Raw genomic sequence first — 18254 nt, forward strand, 5'->3', positions numbered from 1 at the left:
AAATGGGCGATCATGGAAGAGGTGCGGGCCGACGCGGTGCTGTCGCAGTGGGCTTCGATGCTAACCACGCGGTTAGCGCTCGGCAATCTTGATCCGCTCGCATCGTTGGCCGGTGACATTCAGTGTCGGAGCCGTTGATGGGCAGCGGCAAAGGCTGCCAACCCGGAATGTCTGCCCACTTGGCACGAGTAGACATGCCGCATCACCGGATGTGAGCGACGGTTATGTGACGTGGGCTGCCTGTCCTCCAATTCGAGGCGCAGGATCTTCCTTGGGCGTCGTTCGTAAGTTGACGACCGCAAAAGGCAACGAAGGAAGATTACGAACAAGAAAATTCAAATAAGTTGACTGCGTACATATACGTTGTCATGGCATTTTTGTTCTTGACAAATGCCCCACTCCATCGTAAATACGAATACAGTCAGTTGCTACGTGAAATGCATAAGCCTCGTATTGTGCGTTGCTGACTCTTACCAAACGAGGGGTTCAACTGCGCAGTCGTAACGGAGGTACATGATGCTGCCGAATGAGGTGATCGCGGGCTGTGGCGGCAAGTACACTGACCTAGTTCAGACAGCTTGTACTTGGCGGGTGTGCGTGACAGTATTATTTAATTAACTTGTATGTCGCAATAACAAAAGGACCCAGCTATGTTCGATGACAGGTGGGCACTCCGAGCGTTGAAGCGAGCAATCATGTTCCATTCTGATGGATTACCGTGTCTGAATAACTTGGCTGCCGCAATACCTGATAGGATAGATAGCATGTAAACCTCTAGCCCCAGCTTTTGGCCGTTGCTATCCGCATGCTATCCGGATTTAGGGTCAGGCCATGTGGTGTCGTTACATTTTAATGGGGCCTGAGGTGGGTTTGGTACAAACACGGTTTCCAGCCCCATGTTTTCACGATGAGAACTTGCCTTGTAGAAAGTGACGCCGATAGATTTTCGCCTAGAACCTGTCGTGGAGTTCTTCAGGTGGAGCTCCGCCGTCAACAAAGCTGCCGGGGGATTAGGACGGATGAAAGTTGGTGGGTTGGCAGCTGCGGTTACGCTTTCTCTCGGGCATTTGGCGGACAACTGTCTTCCCCCGTAGTCCGCCCAGTTCTTGTCGAAAGGATTGCTGGAACGATGATGGACAGATTTCTGTCAGAGTGCGACGGGCGGAGCAACGTTGAGCGGGGAATGGCCCCAACGAACGAATATATCTCTCGCTCTTTCACTCTCTGGGATACTTTACCGCCGACATCAAGATTTCCCATCCACACGAATAAGCCAAGAAAAGATTTGTGGAGCATTGGGTTGAGGAGCACCCGAAGTTTGCTGTTTCATGGTGACTGACAGCGCTGACCACCATTCCGATCTGGCGTTGCTTTACGGGATTCTCATGCGACAAAGAACCCTTCACTTCTTTTGTGGTTCCCGATTCCTTCACTTCATAATGAGCCAACCACTTTACACCACGAAAGAAGACGCATGGCTGCTAAGTTCGGAATTCGGCTGTCTGGGGTAATCGACCTCCCACATTCCGAACGAACACCCAACAATCTGGTTAAGATTGATGATTAAGTTTAAATTCGAGATGTGCCATTCATACGACTCACGTCAAAGTCGGACTGGGGCGGTAGCCGGCAGCTTCTGTCCCGCCTCCAGCTAGACGCACAGCGCGCGGAATCTACCGAAATTCAGCGAATCCAGAGGGACTCGGCGCCTGATACCTACATCATCTTACATCCTTTAGTGGCCACCTGCATAGAGTACGTTGGAGAAAATGACGCACCCTAGCCTATCGCAAGCTATCAACAGGTTGCAAGAACAGCCAGTCTTACGGGAAGGTTACTATGGACCACCTTTACTCTTCGCTAAACCGGAACAGGCGACTGGTTCATTGCCAACGTAACATTGACCATCGGTCCTCGGCCACCGACCCCATAGAGTCTAATACAGACAGTACGGGGCCAACGGGGCCGAAATGGAGCTAGCCGGCGGGATGCCTGCCGGCCCGCCAATACGATGACTTCGGTGTCTCGTATGGCATCAAGGTCAGACGGTACTTTTTCTTCAACTCAATGACTTAGAGGCTTGGCGAGGAGGGGTAGCTCAGTGAAGATGTCTTCAAGATGGATAAGATAATCTTATCTGATCTGCAGGATGCGTGGTATTCCCCGTCACACAAGACAACGTGCCGGCACCTGAGACTCGATCACCGCATGTAGACTCGGAGGAATTACCTAACGAGCTGGAGGGGTAAAGGCGTGATTCAGTCCGACAGCGGCGAACCCTTACGGGCAGGTACAGACTATGTAGACAAGAGGCGCAGGCCGTCTTGGCCAGGTCGCCTTGCCCAAATCATGACAGATGACAGACGGGTAAATAAGGGACGGATCCCCCGGCTGTGTTCAAGTGCCGTGGACTAACGATCTATCTCCCGTTCCATCTCGATTTCTCTGCTTTTCCAGATACCCCTCCTGTTCTTCTTTTTCCCAAAATGGCGTCACCACAGCCTACTATCAACGAGCTCGCAGCCCAGATTGGCCAGCTCTCAGCCGACTTCACCAAGTTCCTGGGCGACAACAAGATCCCCGAGCCTACTCTTGCCGCGGATAGTGTGCGAAGCTACAGTGGTCTGACGTCAGAGGCTTTCTTGCTTCGACAGAGGTTGATTGATACTCTAAAGGACTTGTCGTATCTGGTCGAGGGTCCTAGTGAGAGTGTTTTCAACTTTGCCCATAACGTAAGTCACACCACCTTTGAGAGAGAATTCCTGAAGTCTGGAACAACATGAATAACATATTATTTAACAGTATGGCCCCGACGGCGCAGCACTCAACGCCATTAACTACTTCGACTTTTGGTCGGCCGTCCCCCTCAACGGCGACGCGTCATACGCCGATATTGCCAAGCATGTTGATCTGCCCGAGGAGGTTGTCCACCGCCTTCTGGAGCATGCCTATACCCTCCGAATCTTTGAGGAGACGGAACCAGGCAAGCCTCTCACCACTCGGGTGAGACACACTTCGCGGTCCGCGGCTGTTGCCCAAAATGAGGGTCTCCACGGACTCGTCTTCAACATCATGAACGATGCGGGCCCGCCGATGGTGTTCCTTCCTTACGCGCTGGACAAGTACCAGCGCGGTAAGAAAGAGCTCAAGGAAGATATGAGCGAGACTGCCTTTGGCATGTGGCAGAGAGGCGAGTTCTCCAAGGGCTACAAGACCTCCTGGGAGATGATGGAGGAGGACGGCGAGGGCGAAAAGAAGGGATACCGCATGAGGACATTCGTCAAGTGGATGAACTACATCAAAGAGATCTTCCAGCTTGAGGGCATGGTCAGGGGCGCGTACGACTGGGGTAACGCTGGCGACCTCAGTGTGGTTGATGTAAGCCGCCTCTCTGAACCTTCACCTTACCGCATCAACTAACACAGCACTAGCTCGGCGGTTCCGGAGGTCACGACAGTTTCGTTCTGGCCAAGACTTTCCCCAACCTCAAGATTACGGTCCAGGATCTGCCAGAGTGCCAGTCTTCTTTCGACAAGAACATCCCGGAGGAGCTGAAGGGCCGTGTGAGCTTCCAGCCCCATAGCTTCTTCGAGCCCCAAACCCTCCAAGCGGACGTGTACATGATCAAGCTGATCCTCCACGACTGGCCCGATGCCGAGTCCATCAAGATCATCCAGGGTCTTACGCCGGCATTGCGCCCGGGCTCCAAGGTCCTTCTCATCGACTATGTCGGCAAGCAGGGCACCGTTGAGGAGAGCGCTGCTGTCGCTGCGTCGATGCCTAGATCGATTCAACAGATGGGCACCTCCACAGATTTGAGAATGATGGGACTCTTTGGTACCAAGGAGAGACACGTTGACGCATGGAAGGGTATGTTCAAGAGGGCAGATGAGAGGTTTGAGGTTACTCGGTTGGAGGCGATCCCGTTGTCCTTCTTTGTCATCATCGAGGCTACATGGCGTGGGAACTAGACCGGTTATTTGATGAACAATGTGTTACGACTGCTTAGTACATAGGGGAGGATGATTACTGCCAAAAGTTTTCAATTCATTTACACGATGCCTCTGAACTCTTCTAGTCTCCTTGGTCTCTGTGTCGTTTCAGGGTTGCAACCCGCTGCTACGGATAGATGGGCCCGTCTAGAATTTCCCAGTCCCACAACTTCGGGATGGTTTCCGGATCCATCACTGTCCACCCAGCGTCCCACTCCGCCCCTCGCTTCACGATGCCCTCCATCCACCACACGCAATCTCCAAATGCTGTTTCCGCTCCAGATAAGTCATCAAATAACATGGTTTCGTGGTGTAGTTGGTTATCACGTCAGTCTAACAGGTTGAGGTCCTCTGGATCCTCGCCTGGCTCACTGAAGGTCTCCGGTTCAAGTCCGGGCGAAATCATCCCAATGGGCGAATGGTTTAGTGGTATAATACTCGCTTAGCATGTGAGTGGTCCAGGGTTCGATTCCCTGTTCGTCCAATCTTTTGCTGCTGTGAAGCTTTTGATAATATGTCGTCGTCTGGTCGACGATGATGCCTTCATTTTTAGCCCTGAGATGGCTAATGCTAAATCTCAGACTAGGGTTGTGCTTCTCGTAATTCTCACCTTGTCTAGGCTAACTCCTGCAGGCTAAAGATTGTCTTTAGCAATTGTAATCTCTCTATCGACCATGTGGAAGTGCGGCATCATCAGTAATGCGAACATCAAGAAGCCAGTCTGAAGTCTGCATTTGTCGAACATCGAGCCCACACGAGATTGTACTGGACAAACTGTAAATAATTGCGTTCCTGATTTCCAATGAGATAGGTCCCACAACCCACGGCGCAACGCCGTGCATTCGGTGACAAAGCGGGACACACGGTGGCATCTGAAAGACCGGCCGTCACCTGAATCCGCTGGCCGAACCGCCGTGATTGGAGAGTCGAGGGTGGCAGACATGGGACGCGCGCCGGCGCACTCGTTAGCGCACTCGTCAATGCACCAGTGCATGGAACAAGCCTAGGGTCGGGATGAACTAGTCGAGTCGCTGCGACCTTTGGGTCTGCAGAAAGCATGGTAATTCTGTGACTAGAAGAGGGGGGACCCGAAGGTGAGACCCGAGGAAGCACTTTGGGAAATCCAGTTCACATTTTGGGACGAGATGGGACGGCCGGTGAGCGAAAAGTGGCGCCGTAGATGGGAGCTCTTCCGATGGCTTGCATTGTCAACGTGCATACGAAGGACTGGTGGCTGTGTGATTACTTGGGGCTAGCTTTCTCTCACTTGGCTGTTCTGTTCCAGATGATTGGTGTGGGCAGCAGGAAAGTCATCATCTTGAACAAAGAACGTGATGGGAATGACTGGCCAGAAGTCATGTTTTCAGTGCTTGATCCAAATACATCCTTCTGTAAAGCCATCCTTGGATCAGACCGGTCCAGGCCGTCCCGTCTCATCCTTCCCCTAACCATGAGCTGCCTTCGGCCGACCACCACCTAAACCTCCAGGATGTTAGCTTACTTGCGTGCGTTAGACGCAGTAGTCAGTCACCAGGCCGAGGTGGTAGAAGACCCTTAGCCAGCACTACATCCTGTCATCCACACAACCACGTCCTTCACCTAGCGTTACCTAGCGGCATCCCCAGCCGGACCAGGCTTGTCCCCGGCTCAGCCACGATTCTGCGTCTTAAGAGTACAGTTAATCTTGCATGCGCGGTCATAAATGAAGCTCGTCCCCAAAGCCTTCCATGAGCGGTTGTCCCTTGATGCTGCCATTTTCAGCTCGCTCACGGGCCAATTTCTTGTGTTTGCTTTCTGATCCCGAGGCTCTGGGACTGGGACCATTCTTCACCGCTGCCCTACTGTGCCTCACATTCCCCGTTTCGTTACCAACCTGTCGGGTCAGCGAAAGAACGAAAAATGACAAAATAGAACCGGGGGACAACGCCGCGACGAAACAACAGCCCGATAATATCGAAAGAGACACAGCACCGAGAGACGCAAACTTACGACCGGCATCATTGGCCTTCGAGACATCAAAACCCAGCCGGACGGTAATTGAGAACGGGAGCGGAACGGGGCGAGTCGAAGCGAGAACATCGGGGGCGGATCGAACGAGCGACATGCGTTTTTGACAGCACCAACAGAAACGCTTGCTTCTTGCCTCCCCCGTGTCGCTGAACCCTGTGCGACGTGCCACGGCTGCGAGCCAAGCCCGCCAGCAAGCGGCACAGCGAGTCTTACGGGCGAGACGACCAGGACGGGTAGATTGAAATCGGGAGGATAGCAAGAAAAGATGACCGGCATCCTGTCCACTGTCAGCTGCGCGTGGTTTCCCGACTCCTCGGGGTTACTGATCAAGTTGATTGGACTGCCAATATTCGCCGCATTCTTGGTGTGGGAGTTCCGATCATGGTATCGGCTGAGAAAGATCCCCGGCCCTTTCCTGGCATCGGTTTCGGTTTTGTGGCAGTTGAAGAAGGCAGTTGGAGGGACTTATCACGAGCACTTGAATGATGTTGCTAGGAAATATGGTAAGCATTATGTCTTGATTTCCCTTTCATGGACATCTTTTGCGAAGGATAGGACCTCGGATTCAATGGGTTGGAACGTACACAAGCAACAAGACCATGCCGACAACAGACGCTGATCAACACCATCACAGGACCCCTAGCGCGCATCGGCCCAAACGAGCTGTTATGCACTGACCCCGACTCACTGCGCAAGATGTCGGCCGTCCGCTCGCCGTATACCAAAGGCGATTTCTACGATTCCGGCCGCATCACCCCCGGCGTTGACAATGTCGTCTCGATGCGGGATGAAGAGGAACATAAGGCCATGAGGGCGCGCATGGCACCGGCCGTAAGTCATTCTCTTCTATCGATGTCTCTCAAACATGCTACAGCGAAGCGAAGCGGGGGCGCTGCACCCTACTGCTAGTTATGTCAGTAGCTAACTCTCAAGATCGATAGTATGCTGCAAAGGAAAACGAGGGTTTTGGCTTCGAGACGGGCATCGACCGTCAGCTCATGAATTTCGTACAATTGATTGACCAGCATTATGTCTCTACCGATGCCGAGTTCCGACCGCTAGATCTCGCTGAGAAGACGCAGTACTTTGCGTTAGACGCTATTGGGGACATTTCTTTTGGCGGCGCGTTCGGGTTCCTTGCAGAGGACAGGGATCTGTTTCGGTACATCGAGATCAACGAGTCGTCACTACCCATCATGAACGTCGTCTCGGTGCTTCCATGGCTAGGTCGACTTGTTCACAAGTGGCCATTCCGTTTGATGTTGCCTACAGAGAATGATCAAATCGGGTTTGGGCGTTTGATGGGGTGAGTCGCACACTCTTCATGCTCATGTACGCTGACTGACATGCTGCAGTTTCGCTAGGAACTATGCCGAAATGAGACTACAGCCTGGAGCGAAGCCCCAGAAGGATATGATGCAGGCCTTCATCAATCAGGGCCTCGATCTGAACGAGCTCATCCAGATCGTTTACATCCATATGTAATGCAAAACCAAAAAGACACCCAGGGCATCCTAGCTAACATCTCGAAAGGATTGCTGGCACCAATTCTGCCGCACAAGCGATGCGCATGACTTTACTATCCTTGATAAACAATCCCGTCGCCTACCGCAGACTTCAGCGGGAAATCGACGGCGCCATAGCGGCGGGCTCAATCAGCTCTCCCATCACCAACTCCGAAGCTCTTAAGCTTCCGTACCTCCAAGCCGTCATTCGCGAGGGCCTGCGATTTTATCCCCCAGTAACAGGACTAGGGTTCAAGCAGGTACCTGAAGGCGGCGACGTGCTCAACGGCTACTACGTTCCCGCAGGCACACAAGTCGGGCAGAACTTCTTCGGCGTCGGTCGGTCACAGTGGGTTTGGGGCCCTGACGCCGATGTTTTCCGCCCTGAGCGATGGCTTTCGGCGAGTGCAGAGGAGCTGAAGCAAATGAACGCAGCCGTTGATACACACTTCGGCCATGGCAAGTACTCATGCTTGGGAAAGTCCATTGCCATGATGGAGCTGAACAAGGTTTTCGTCGAGGTATGTTTCCAATTCGTGGGCTTTTATCAACGGCGGCTTACGTGACTTTAGCTGCTACGGAGATATGACTTCACTGTCATGAACCCCGAGAAGCCCATCAAGACTCTCAGTGCGATCTTCTTCGTCGCTCGAGACTTTTGGGTACGGCTCACGCGTCGCTCCGCCGAGACGTGGTGAACATGCTGTTTATAATGACGAACACTACTTGATGTAGCGATTGATGATGCATATTTGTATTTACGTGTGACAAGAACATGCACCGGTTGGTAAATGGACTGATACCCAATCTCAATGTATTTTTCCAACTCTTCAGTAACATTGAAGGCTGCGATAGTAGCTGCAGCTTGTATTCGATGCCACCCGACATTGTCAGTCACACTCCCGGAGTAGTTTGACTTAGACGACTTGACGCATCCTCATGGCATAACACAGCGTGGCATGCTTCGTTACATAGTGTTGAGGTCCTCAATTAGTACGTGTTGCCAGATCCTAACGTATCTGATAGTTACGAATAAAGGCACAGACTCCACCGCGTATGCAAACTATCACACTGCGAAGCTACATTCTAGTGCAGGACTTCTCGCCAAGTCAAGTATTTAGAAGATCTCCTCCTCCTCTACGTCGTTGGTGAGCTGAACATCACGCTTGAAGATCTCCTCCTGCTCATCATCGTTCGTAAGCTGAACATCGCGCTTGAAAATCTCCTCCTGCTCGTCGTCGTTGGTAAGCTGAACGTCACGCTTGAAGATCTCCTCCTGCTCATCATCATTCGTGAGTTGGACGTCACGCTTGAAGATCTCCTCCTGCTCATCATCATTCGTGAGTTGAACGTCGCGCTTGAAAATTTCTTCCTGCTCATCGTCGTTGGTGAGCTGAAGCTCACGCTTGAAGATTTCCTCTTGCTCGTCATCGTTGGTGAGCTGGAGCTCACGAGCTTTCAAGCCCTTCCTGGCGGTCTCGGCGTCCTCAGGGTTCTCAGCGGCGAGAGCGTTGAGGATGGAGTTGACATCATCCTGGCGCTTGAAGATCTCTTCCTCCTCGGCGTCCTGGGTGAGCTGAAGCTCGCGCTTGAAGATCTCCTCCTGCTCGTCATCGTTGGTGAGCTGGAGCTCACGAGCCTTCAGACCCTTCCTTGCGGTCTCAGCATCCTCGGGGTTCTCGGCAGCGAGGGCGTTGAGGATAGCGTTGACGTCGTCCTGGCGGGCAACGAGAGAGTCGAGGGGCGCAGCGATGGCGGCGGCGGCCAGGGTAGTGAGGGCGACGGTGAAACGCATATTGGCGGTTGTGAGTGATTGTAAGGATTAAGGATAGTAGATTGAACGATGTGAGCACAGCTCTGGAAGTTAAGATTTGAAGATTATCGAGTGGACCGGCACACACGGAGTTTGGACACTGCAGAGTAGGAGTTCGCACGAAGAATGAAGATGGTTATTGAGGAGGCATGGGTATTTCAATGTCTGGGCAGGCCAGATAGACGCATCGGGACGGATGGGGTGGGAGAGTTCTGGCAAAGTTTACCACGCGGGTTTGCCGCACTGGTGCCGCGAGAGCCGACTCAGCGGATATCGAATGGCAGGCGTCGACTGACGTCTCTTGGCAACGCAAGCATTTTCATCCGAAACATCACGGTCTGGCGAACGCTTCGAGGCTTACCTGGTTGGGAGTGTTCTGGTGTTGCAGTTTCATGTGGGCGACGAATCGCAACCACGGCTTCGCGTGGGGGTGGAACGGCGGGGTCAGGGGCAAAGCTCTCGGCTTTTGAGGCTCAGGAAACACGAGGAGAGGAGGCTCGTTTGGTTTAAGCTGGACGCGTAGGGCGGACGGAAAGTGGGAATCCCCCGCACGGAACGGGAATGATGTGAGGAGGAAAGATCGGGTGAGGCGATACTTGTCGGGGGTTGGGAGTGCCGTGCCCTGAGCCTCATGTCTTGCATTGCATGCTCGGACGCAACATGGTTGGAGGCCGTCACATGTCCAAAGTCAGATTTGGCTTAAGATAGACGAGACTGCCAGGTCCAGGACAAAGGTTGAGGCGGTGTTCAGTTGTGTTTGGATGAGGACGGCAACGCGGCAAGATGGCAGGACGACCATCTTCACCAGTGCCTCACCAGTGGTTGTAGTTGAGATGTTCATCGGAGAATTAATAGGCTTACTACATAACATTGCATTGAATGGGTCTCTTTGCAGGATAATTCCCGCCGGGATACTGTCGATCCCGTCGCTAGTGCTGGAAACTTTCTGAGACTGGTTTGGTCGGGAGTTTTTGCCGCGATCCCGCTGCTACGTTTCGTTTTATGTCTGGGCTTGTCCCAAAATTAGCCAGGCCAACGTGACTGTGCACGGGATGTTCCTCTTGTCCCAAAGCCATTCCATCTGCCCATGCTGGAGAGCCCGTTGAAGGTTTGTCCGTCAAGCTTGGCAGAACTTTGTCTCTGCCCTGGATAGCCAGCCTCGTTGGATCCAAAGTGGTTAGATCTCCCGCAGTACAGTCCCTGCATCCACAGTAAAGTCAACCAAAGTCCCAGTTGTTCCAGATTCTTACTTGATCTGCAGTAACACCAGTGCTGACGACAAAACAAACCTCCAGGGTTGGCTTGGGTGCCAGCACCCACCTGTGGGTAAGACCACGGCTCATCCGGAGGCCAGGGGTCAACATCGAATTGCCGCAAAAGGATTGAGAGTCGTATTGCGTAGCCCCACGATCGACACAAAAAGCACGCTAGAACAAGAGGCACTGCAAGGTCTGATGTAAGAAGGTTAACTGAGCCTCATTGTCAAGCTACCTCGAATGTATTCCGCTCAACCTAATAGTAGCCACCCTGAACAACGCGTCGAATTCATCATGATTGGTGTATACATTAGATGTCCTTAGCCTTCGTCGCCACCCGGTAATCCATGCCTACTGTCACACTACCAAACCACAGAGCAAGCTTGTCCACAATAAGATTCTTCCGTCCATACCAAGGACCCTGGTTCGTCACCACAGGCATCCGGCCATGTGCCTTCTTGAAGTAATTGGACGTAGCGTCCACGCATGGCAATCGGGGGGCGTCGCGTTTCTCCTCCTCAGACAGTACCGGCGTGGCTGAGACAGCACCTGTCTTTTGCATCTGCTTGATCACACGGATACAGATTCTTGTAACGGTGTCAGCACCGGGTGTCCAGGTCTGGGTGACGTAGCCAATAATGGCAGCCGCGTTGGGTACTCCGTCCAGCATGCATCCGCGCCAGCAGTACTTCTCGCCAACCTTCACAGGAACACCATCGACGGTGACTTCGGTGCCGCCAAAGAGCTGTACGTGCAGACCCGTGGCGGTGATGATAATGTCGGCAGGGAGATGGCGACCAGATTTGGTGCGGATGCCGTCGGCTGTGACGGTGTCGATGTGGTCGGTTACGATCTCGGTGTTTGGCTGGTGTAGTGTCTTGAAGACATCGCCGTCGGGGCACATATTGAGACGTTGCTGGAAGGGGTTGTAGCGAGGCTTGAAGTGGATGTCGACTGGATAGCCCTTCGGTAAGCGACGCTTCGCATCCATTCTCAGAAACTTCTTAGCCGCTTCGGGGAAGTTTAGGACAAACTGGATGAAGAATGTCTCGAGAATGAGGTCCTTCAACAAAATCATCCAGTTGGCGAGGAAGAGAGGCAAAAACCTCTTCAGCGACTTGTCGAAGCCTGACTCAGCCGCAAGTGCGAACACATAAGACGGACTTCGCTGGAGGATCGTGGTAGAACCCGCTGTCTTCGCAATATTCGGGAACAATGTCATTGTTGTGGCGCCGGAACCAATGATAATAACTCTCTTGCCGTTGTAGTCGAGGTCTTCGGGCCACCACTGCGGGTGGATGACTTGGCCCTTGAAGTTGTCGATGCCAGGAATGTGTGTCTCAAGTGCCTTCTCGTACGAGTAGTAGCCAGAGCATACGAACAAGAACTTGGCCTTGATCTGCTTCTCGCCCTCTGGGGTCTCGCAGGTCACCGTCCATTTCGCTTCATCACTGTCCCAGCTGGACGACTTGACTTTGTGGCGGTAGCGGATATGGTTGTCGAGGCCATGTGTCTTGACCGCATCCTCAATGTACGCAGCGATTGGCGCGCCTTCGATGATCTTCTTGTCGTGAGGCCACGGGTGCCACCCGAACCCAAAGTTGGTCATGTTGGAGTCGGAGCGGAAGCCAGGGTACTTCCAGTAGGACCACGTGCCACCGACAACGTCACGAGCTTCCAGCACGGCGAAGCTGCTGTCTGGCAGCTCCGTACGCACGCGATACGCCGCGTTGACGCCGGAGATACCAGCGCCCAAGATCAGAATGTCGAGTTCTTCGGCCATGTTCACGACTGGATACTTCTTCTTGCTGAATTGCGTCCAGCGTGATCAGGCCGGCTGACTTGAAGTTCTTATGTCTTGCCTGCGTTGATGCGATCAGAGGATTTTTTCTGTTGAGGAGGCTTGCTGCCGAGGCATTTCCGGTGGGACGTGCGCGCCACGGGCGTAGATCTTGCAGCTGGCGTAGGGATGCCATGCAGGGGCTTGCATGTCTTAACAATTTCTTCTTCACTCATCTCGGCGGCTGGTTGGTCACGCCGGACTGACAGTGAGCTGTCGAAACATGAAGTCGAGCCACACATCAGGGAACTAACTTATGCGAGTGCGAACGGTAAACGTCAGCGAAAGAAGAGTGCCTCGGCCGGGAGGGTTCATACTCTTGCTGGAGCTGTTCTCATTGGGCGAGCCCTCCACTAAGAGTTCCGACGATCATTCTAGAAGGGCAGCACTATCAAATGCTGTGCATCTACCACGCCGCGCGCACAGCATTAGACCATCGCCCGAACTATGGAAGATCTCTAACCTCGGTATGATCAGTGGCGGCCACCAATTGGGTTATGCATGGCTTTACGTGGCACCGTGGGTGGCCATCGTTGCTGTTGTTGCAGACCGAATGGCACAGACTATCGCTACCGCTCCCAAGGCTAAGGGGAAGACGGTAGAAGGCGTTAGGTATTTCCAGTTCTGGTATCGGTGATGATGCACGGGCTAAATCGGTGAAGACGTCTCGGTTGACAGTTGGCCCGTCGCACTCTCTTAGCGGCCCGGCAACGTGTTTCCGTTGGCAGAACCCCACAGCTATCCGTCCGGGGCGCCGTCGGAGCCGGGATCGAGCATATGCGACCCCGAGCCCGTCGGATCAGCATGTGATTTCCTGGAGAAATCGACTGTCTCCAATATCTAAACTTTCAGGACGCATTTGCAGATGGTTCTAGTGTCATCCCTCATTTTGTTTACATGGATGATTCATGCGCAGACGCGTCGCTCTAGTTCACATCTCAACTCGACATCTAACCTTGGCTGTGCACTCTATGCTGAAGTTTAGACCACATCAATGTTCAGCTGTGTAAGACTCCTGCTTTTCATCTCTGACAAAATCACAATCATTGTCGCCTTCATTTTCAGTGTTGAAGTTCAGGGCTGAGCAGCTAGATTTTGCAGCAATTCGCCACTTGTCGCACACCTGCTCGGCTCTAGAACAATTGCAAGGAGACACACAAGTCATTAGCTTCCCATTTGCTCGATTTAGTTGACTCATAAGAGTTCCATAGACTCAAAGAGTGAAAAATTACGTTTTCACTAAGAGAATAGTGTTAGGGCCTATGTCACCTTTGCTGGTTTAGCAGCAATACTCGCAGTGTTATCGTCTCATCTCATACAATGCGTAGCAAAGCCTTCATTTAGATTGACAAGTGACAAGTTACTATAGGCCTTTACTATTACCCTACGTGCACGTAAGTTAGGTTTCCTTTTGCCTAGTGATCACAGCAATATCCCCAACAGTTATAGAGGGATAGAAAGCCGCAAGGTTAGCCGGGTTCTAACCAGTCCAGTGAGCCAGGTGTTCAATAAGCCTCTTTATATTAAAACATTAACTGCAGAGGCTATATAAGTCTTTTTTCCTTGTCTAGAATGCTATGTGTAGTTTCATGAACGCAAAGGTTGAAAACAGATCTACTCTACTATTGACAATTGGTACAGTTACTCCTACACTTCAGACGGATGCGTATGTAGCTGAGCACTGCGCCTTACTCTTACAGACTCTAACAGAGATACCTAAGCAAATCAACAGACAGGATAATCTGTTTCAATTAGAGGTTAGTTTCTAGCCTTGGGATGCCTATTTAGCCAATTTTCATCATGGCTTTGACTTAGTTCCCTGATGCAGTAAAGACACCTTAACATTGTTCAAAGGATTGAGACGAAGATGAGTTCCAGATACAATCAATGGAGGAGCCATTTTCAATTTCTGTATTTGAGACGAATGTGATCCGCCTTGCCTGCATAGTGTCACACGATTCTCACATCCCCTTCAGCAACTTGTGCGATGGCAATTACATGCTTTAGGAATAAAAATCATAGCTTGATCAACACGTGATTCATAGTTCTTGCTGACGGTCTCTTAGACAAGAACCATCGGCCAATGGAAACACCAACATGTTCGGCTTGTTGTCATCGGATGAGGTGAGCTGGCATTTTATGACTGGCCTCAAGGAAGACGTATCAAAGCCCTCGGACCTTGTTCGGAGTGTCTATCTGACACGGACGTCTTCATCGCTTCTTTTCAGCTGGAGAGACTTACCGTTGTTGTTCGTCGGCTTCTCTCACCGCAATGCCGGCAGGCTTATCGCCGACCCGTAGGTCAACTCATTTGCACACCGCCGCGCTAAAATGACGCGATAGGCTATCTGTTCTTCACAGTTTCACCGTCCCGGAAAACTCGTAAACGTCCGGCCGACAGTCTAAACGCCGATTTGCTTTTCCAGCCAGCAATTCCAAGTCCGTTGAAGAACCTATCGCCGATATGCCAATCCGTAGGTCCCGGAGAGGGGTAAGGGGATATGTCGGGCGGGCGGGGTTGGCGTTGCGGCGAAGCAACTTACTTCGACTGAAACTTTGCGGGGTATCATCGCCATCACGCTCAAATCGGGTGCCCACCCGATGGGCTGGGCGCCCTCACAATAGCAACAGAACTGGTGCAGTCGAGTAAATTAGGCGGAAATGGCAAGTTTATCCCCGTTGCGTGATCGGAATCAACGTTTGGCCCGGTGCAGTGATGAGATCGAAATGCGGGGAAGTCGTCGAATCAAGTAAGGCAACGCGTGGAGTTTCGAATCAGAGCTGGCGCTTTCGGGGATCCTTCGGGAAGCCGTGCCGCCAAGCTGTCGGTAAATATCACCGTCCCGGCCGGGCATCAGTCGATGTTAGAAGTGAATGGCCTTCGCTTTTTATATAATCTTCAGCACGCCATCAAGGTTCTAGTTCATCAAGGTCCTCCATTACACTATTCCGTAAACGATCCATTCAATACTCCGATTAATCATCCACACCTGATCCATCCATCATGGCGCCCTCTCTCCACCCCCTCATCGACAATGGCCTCACCAAGGGCGACCCCAACTTCGCCGGAGGCAAGCTCCGCTGCCTTTGCAAGACCAACCCCGTCGAGCTTACTCTCGGCGGCAATGTCGCTCACAACCACGCCTGCGGATGCTCCAAGTGCTGGAAGCCCGAGGGTGCCCTCTTTTCCGTCGTTGGTGTTATTTCCAGAGACCAGCTCAAGGTGACAGCCAACGAGAACAAGCTGCACGTCGTCGACCCCTCCGCAGTCATCCTGCGTAACGCATGCAAGGAGTGCGGGGTACACCTGTACGGACGAATTGAGAAGGACCACCCCTTCAAGGGTCTGGACTTTGTCCACGCCGAGCTGTCAGACTCCAAGGGCTGGCAGGAGCCGCAGTTTGCCGCTTTCGTTTCGTCCATTATCGAGCAGGGATTCCACCCCAAGGGCATCGATGAGGTCCGCCAGAAGTTCAAGTCTGTTGGACTTGAGACATACGACACCCTGTCTCCTCCTCTGATGGACCTCATTGCTACCTGGACTGGCCAGCAGTCTGGTCGCCTTCCGGCCAAGTTGTAAATAAGACGTTTGTTATGGGAATATGGACATCGGCTGTGTTGGCAAAAGCTGCTCGGGGTTTACTGAGCATTTGGATGAGTTGGATGTAAAATAGGATTAGCTTGGCCGCATAAGACTGTACCAACCCAAATCAATCTGACTTTGTGGCATCTTAGCGCTGGAATCTGGTGCTCTGCTCAACCAACGCAGTGAACTCGAGTAGCTGGAGCAGTGATTTGAGCTGCAACATCTGAATCTCCAACCTCCGTGCCGTGGGAGGCGATCTCTCTTTAAGCCTGCGGCCTGATGATAGAATGATGTGTTAAGTGATGCAATTCCTAAAGTTGAGTTGCGCCGTTCAGTACCTGCTTTGGTCCCCTTTTCCTCCCGTTTGTGCCCATGTTTCCGTGGGTAAGGTAGATAGGCATCTTCACGATCGAGCGATGCAGCATCATACTCAGCCAACATGCACTGCAAACCACTTACATGTATATAAATGACCTACCTTACCAACACCCAAGCTTCGAGATAAGCTGCGCATCTAGGGCAGAGAATTAGTAACATCTGAAAGTTGGTCTATGTCCGAGACTTAACCAATGTCAAGTCGTACTTTTAACTTGAATATCCATGCCCTGTTGGAGAAAATGAAGTTACTGGGCTTCTATTCTTGCTGCAAGCTGCAGGCTCTAGTAAGCAAAGACAAACACACCATACATACGTGTTAGGATGATGTATTTATCATTGCGAAAACTTACTACACAGTCGTAAGGGTGAAGAGAGTCATCATCTTATTCAACAATCCTACCTCACTTCAGTGTCCATCTTTTGTACTCCTACGAGTTTTGTATGTTCGCGAATGAGCCGCTAGATTTCTCGCTCAACAGAACTGTAGTTCCCAGCCCGTGCTCTCATGGCAATCAATTCATCAAGGGGGCCTTCCGGACTAACATGACGTGACGTAAAGCCATTCTTTGAGAGAGATCTGAGCGTCTCAGAGCGTACGTATGTCTTCACCTCAACTAAAGGACTGGTTCGCATTAGACCCGTCAACGCCAGTCCGTCAACGCCAGTCTCCAGCATACACTGATCTTCAAATCCATTGAAGCTGATCACTTCCAAAGTAAAATTGCCTCAGCTTCGGCAGCGTGTAGAGCCATACCGGATCCGGTACTTCGGAATGTGGGCAGGGTTCACGACTCGGAGCCCCGGCGCGGATCGGAGGCCAGGAAGCTACTCATGAGGTTCCTCGGTTGCGTAGGTCGGTCGAAGACTCGGCATCAGGACCGCCGACGCGGAATGCATTTCTGGTTGATTGCTGCCTGACATGAAAATCGAACTCTTGCTGCAGCTTTGCTGTGCGGCCGGTTGGCCGGCGATTTTCCTCAATCGGCGAGGGCAACCGACACTTAAATGTCTAGAAACCGCCGTCAAACTCAACTTCAGCTGGCGCTAGATCACCATGGAACACGATTGGTCTGGATTCTCATGCTGCCTTGTCAGTCGAGTTCTTGGCAACGCGCCGTTGGGACTTCGGGTCTCGGAAGAAACTCGTTCCCAACGAACAGACTCTCGGTACCCCCGGCTACCACCACGGTTAGGCCTTGGCTTCCATAAAAGACAAGTCATGTCCGGCCTCGAACAAAAGAGAAGACGATGAAAGACCCAGTTGAAGGACTGCTAGATTGCGCATAAATGAATCAGGGTTCGCAACGGACCCGTCGTTGAGAGGGGCCCCAAAACTTTAGTCTCTCTCGGTTGCAAGGGTTGCGGAGTGGTGAGCAAGGGTCTTTGGAAGTAATACCGTGCGCGGAAAGGATCGACATCAGGCAATTTTGACAATCACGCAGCGATTTTAGACCTAGTCCAGCCGCTTCTAGCGCTGAAGAGAACGGTACTGGCAGCGAATTGCGTCTGGGGTCTGGGGTTGAGAGTCGATGAAGTTGAAGTTAAGCTTGTTGCCTCGGTACGCGAACCAACGACGATGATGCTTGGGGTAAGGCGACTAACAACCGCCGTTGGCTTTGGTCTGGTTGACAGGAATGCCTAAAATTGCAATTAACCTTCTAGAAGAACTTGGGGTTTTTTTTTTCGACGGATTCTGGGATGCTCCTTCGGTTGCAGTCCATCCGCTATCGTCCCTTGCGTTGCCCAGGCGCGCCATCTTCTTGGCCGGACCAGGCGCTCTAAGCGGCTTGGCAGACAAGGAACAAGTCTGCAACCCCTGAGGGAAGAATGCGACGCACGACATGAAGAAAACTTCCCTGGCGCTGGGACACCCG

General features: G+C 52.2%; 6 protein-coding genes and 2 non-coding genes across 8 annotated transcripts; 6 read left to right on the forward strand and 2 right to left on the reverse strand.

Moving 5' to 3' along the window:
* Positions 1–2486: 2486 nt before the first annotated feature.
* COL26b_004591 (uncharacterized protein) lies at positions 2487–3971 on the forward strand (the record flags this gene model as incomplete). Its single annotated transcript, XM_053177464.1, has 3 exons — positions 2487–2732; positions 2803–3378; positions 3432–3971. 3 exons carry the CDS (start codon positions 2487–2489, stop codon positions 3969–3971), a joined length of 1362 nt encoding a protein of 453 aa, XP_053038578.1.
* Positions 3972–4293: 322 nt separating this feature from the next.
* Positions 4294–4397, forward strand: COL26b_004592. The gene has a single exon. It is a non-coding gene; the product is annotated as a tRNA-Val (tRNA).
* A 7-nt stretch (positions 4398–4404) lies between these two features.
* Positions 4405–4476, forward strand: COL26b_004593. Its single transcript has one exon. It is a non-coding gene; the product is annotated as a tRNA-Ala (tRNA).
* Positions 4477–6267: 1791 nt separating this feature from the next.
* Positions 6268–7487, forward strand: COL26b_004594 (uncharacterized protein; the record flags this gene model as incomplete). The annotated part of the gene is made up of 4 exons (XM_053177465.1): positions 6268–6505; positions 6637–6833; positions 6944–7308; positions 7358–7487. The coding sequence occupies 4 exons, from the start codon at positions 6268–6270 to the stop codon at positions 7485–7487; spliced, it is 930 nt and encodes a 309-aa protein (XP_053038579.1).
* Positions 7488–7566: 79 nt separating this feature from the next.
* Positions 7567–8205, forward strand: COL26b_004595 (uncharacterized protein; the record flags this gene model as incomplete). Its single annotated transcript, XM_053177466.1, has 2 exons — positions 7567–8028; positions 8080–8205. 2 exons carry the CDS (start codon positions 7567–7569, stop codon positions 8203–8205), a joined length of 588 nt encoding a protein of 195 aa, XP_053038580.1.
* A 419-nt stretch (positions 8206–8624) lies between these two features.
* COL26b_004596 (uncharacterized protein) lies at positions 8625–9302 on the reverse strand (the record flags this gene model as incomplete). Its single annotated transcript, XM_053177467.1, has 1 exon — positions 8625–9302. The coding sequence occupies one exon, from the start codon at positions 9300–9302 to the stop codon at positions 8625–8627; it is 678 nt and encodes a 225-aa protein (XP_053038581.1).
* Positions 9303–10886: 1584 nt separating this feature from the next.
* COL26b_004597 (uncharacterized protein) lies at positions 10887–12359 on the reverse strand (the record flags this gene model as incomplete). The annotated part of the gene is made up of 1 exon (XM_053177468.1): positions 10887–12359. One exon carries the CDS (start codon positions 12357–12359, stop codon positions 10887–10889), a length of 1473 nt encoding a protein of 490 aa, XP_053038582.1.
* Positions 12360–15420: 3061 nt separating this feature from the next.
* COL26b_004598 (uncharacterized protein) lies at positions 15421–15996 on the forward strand (the record flags this gene model as incomplete). The annotated part of the gene is made up of 1 exon (XM_053177469.1): positions 15421–15996. One exon carries the CDS (start codon positions 15421–15423, stop codon positions 15994–15996), a length of 576 nt encoding a protein of 191 aa, XP_053038583.1.
* Between the last annotated feature and the right edge of the window lie 2258 nt (positions 15997–18254).

Source organism: Colletotrichum chrysophilum (genome assembly GCF_026319265.1).
Source record: "Colletotrichum chrysophilum strain AFK26 chromosome Unknown scaffold_28, whole genome shotgun sequence".
Taxonomy (NCBI): Eukaryota; Fungi; Ascomycota; class Sordariomycetes; order Glomerellales; family Glomerellaceae; genus Colletotrichum; species Colletotrichum chrysophilum.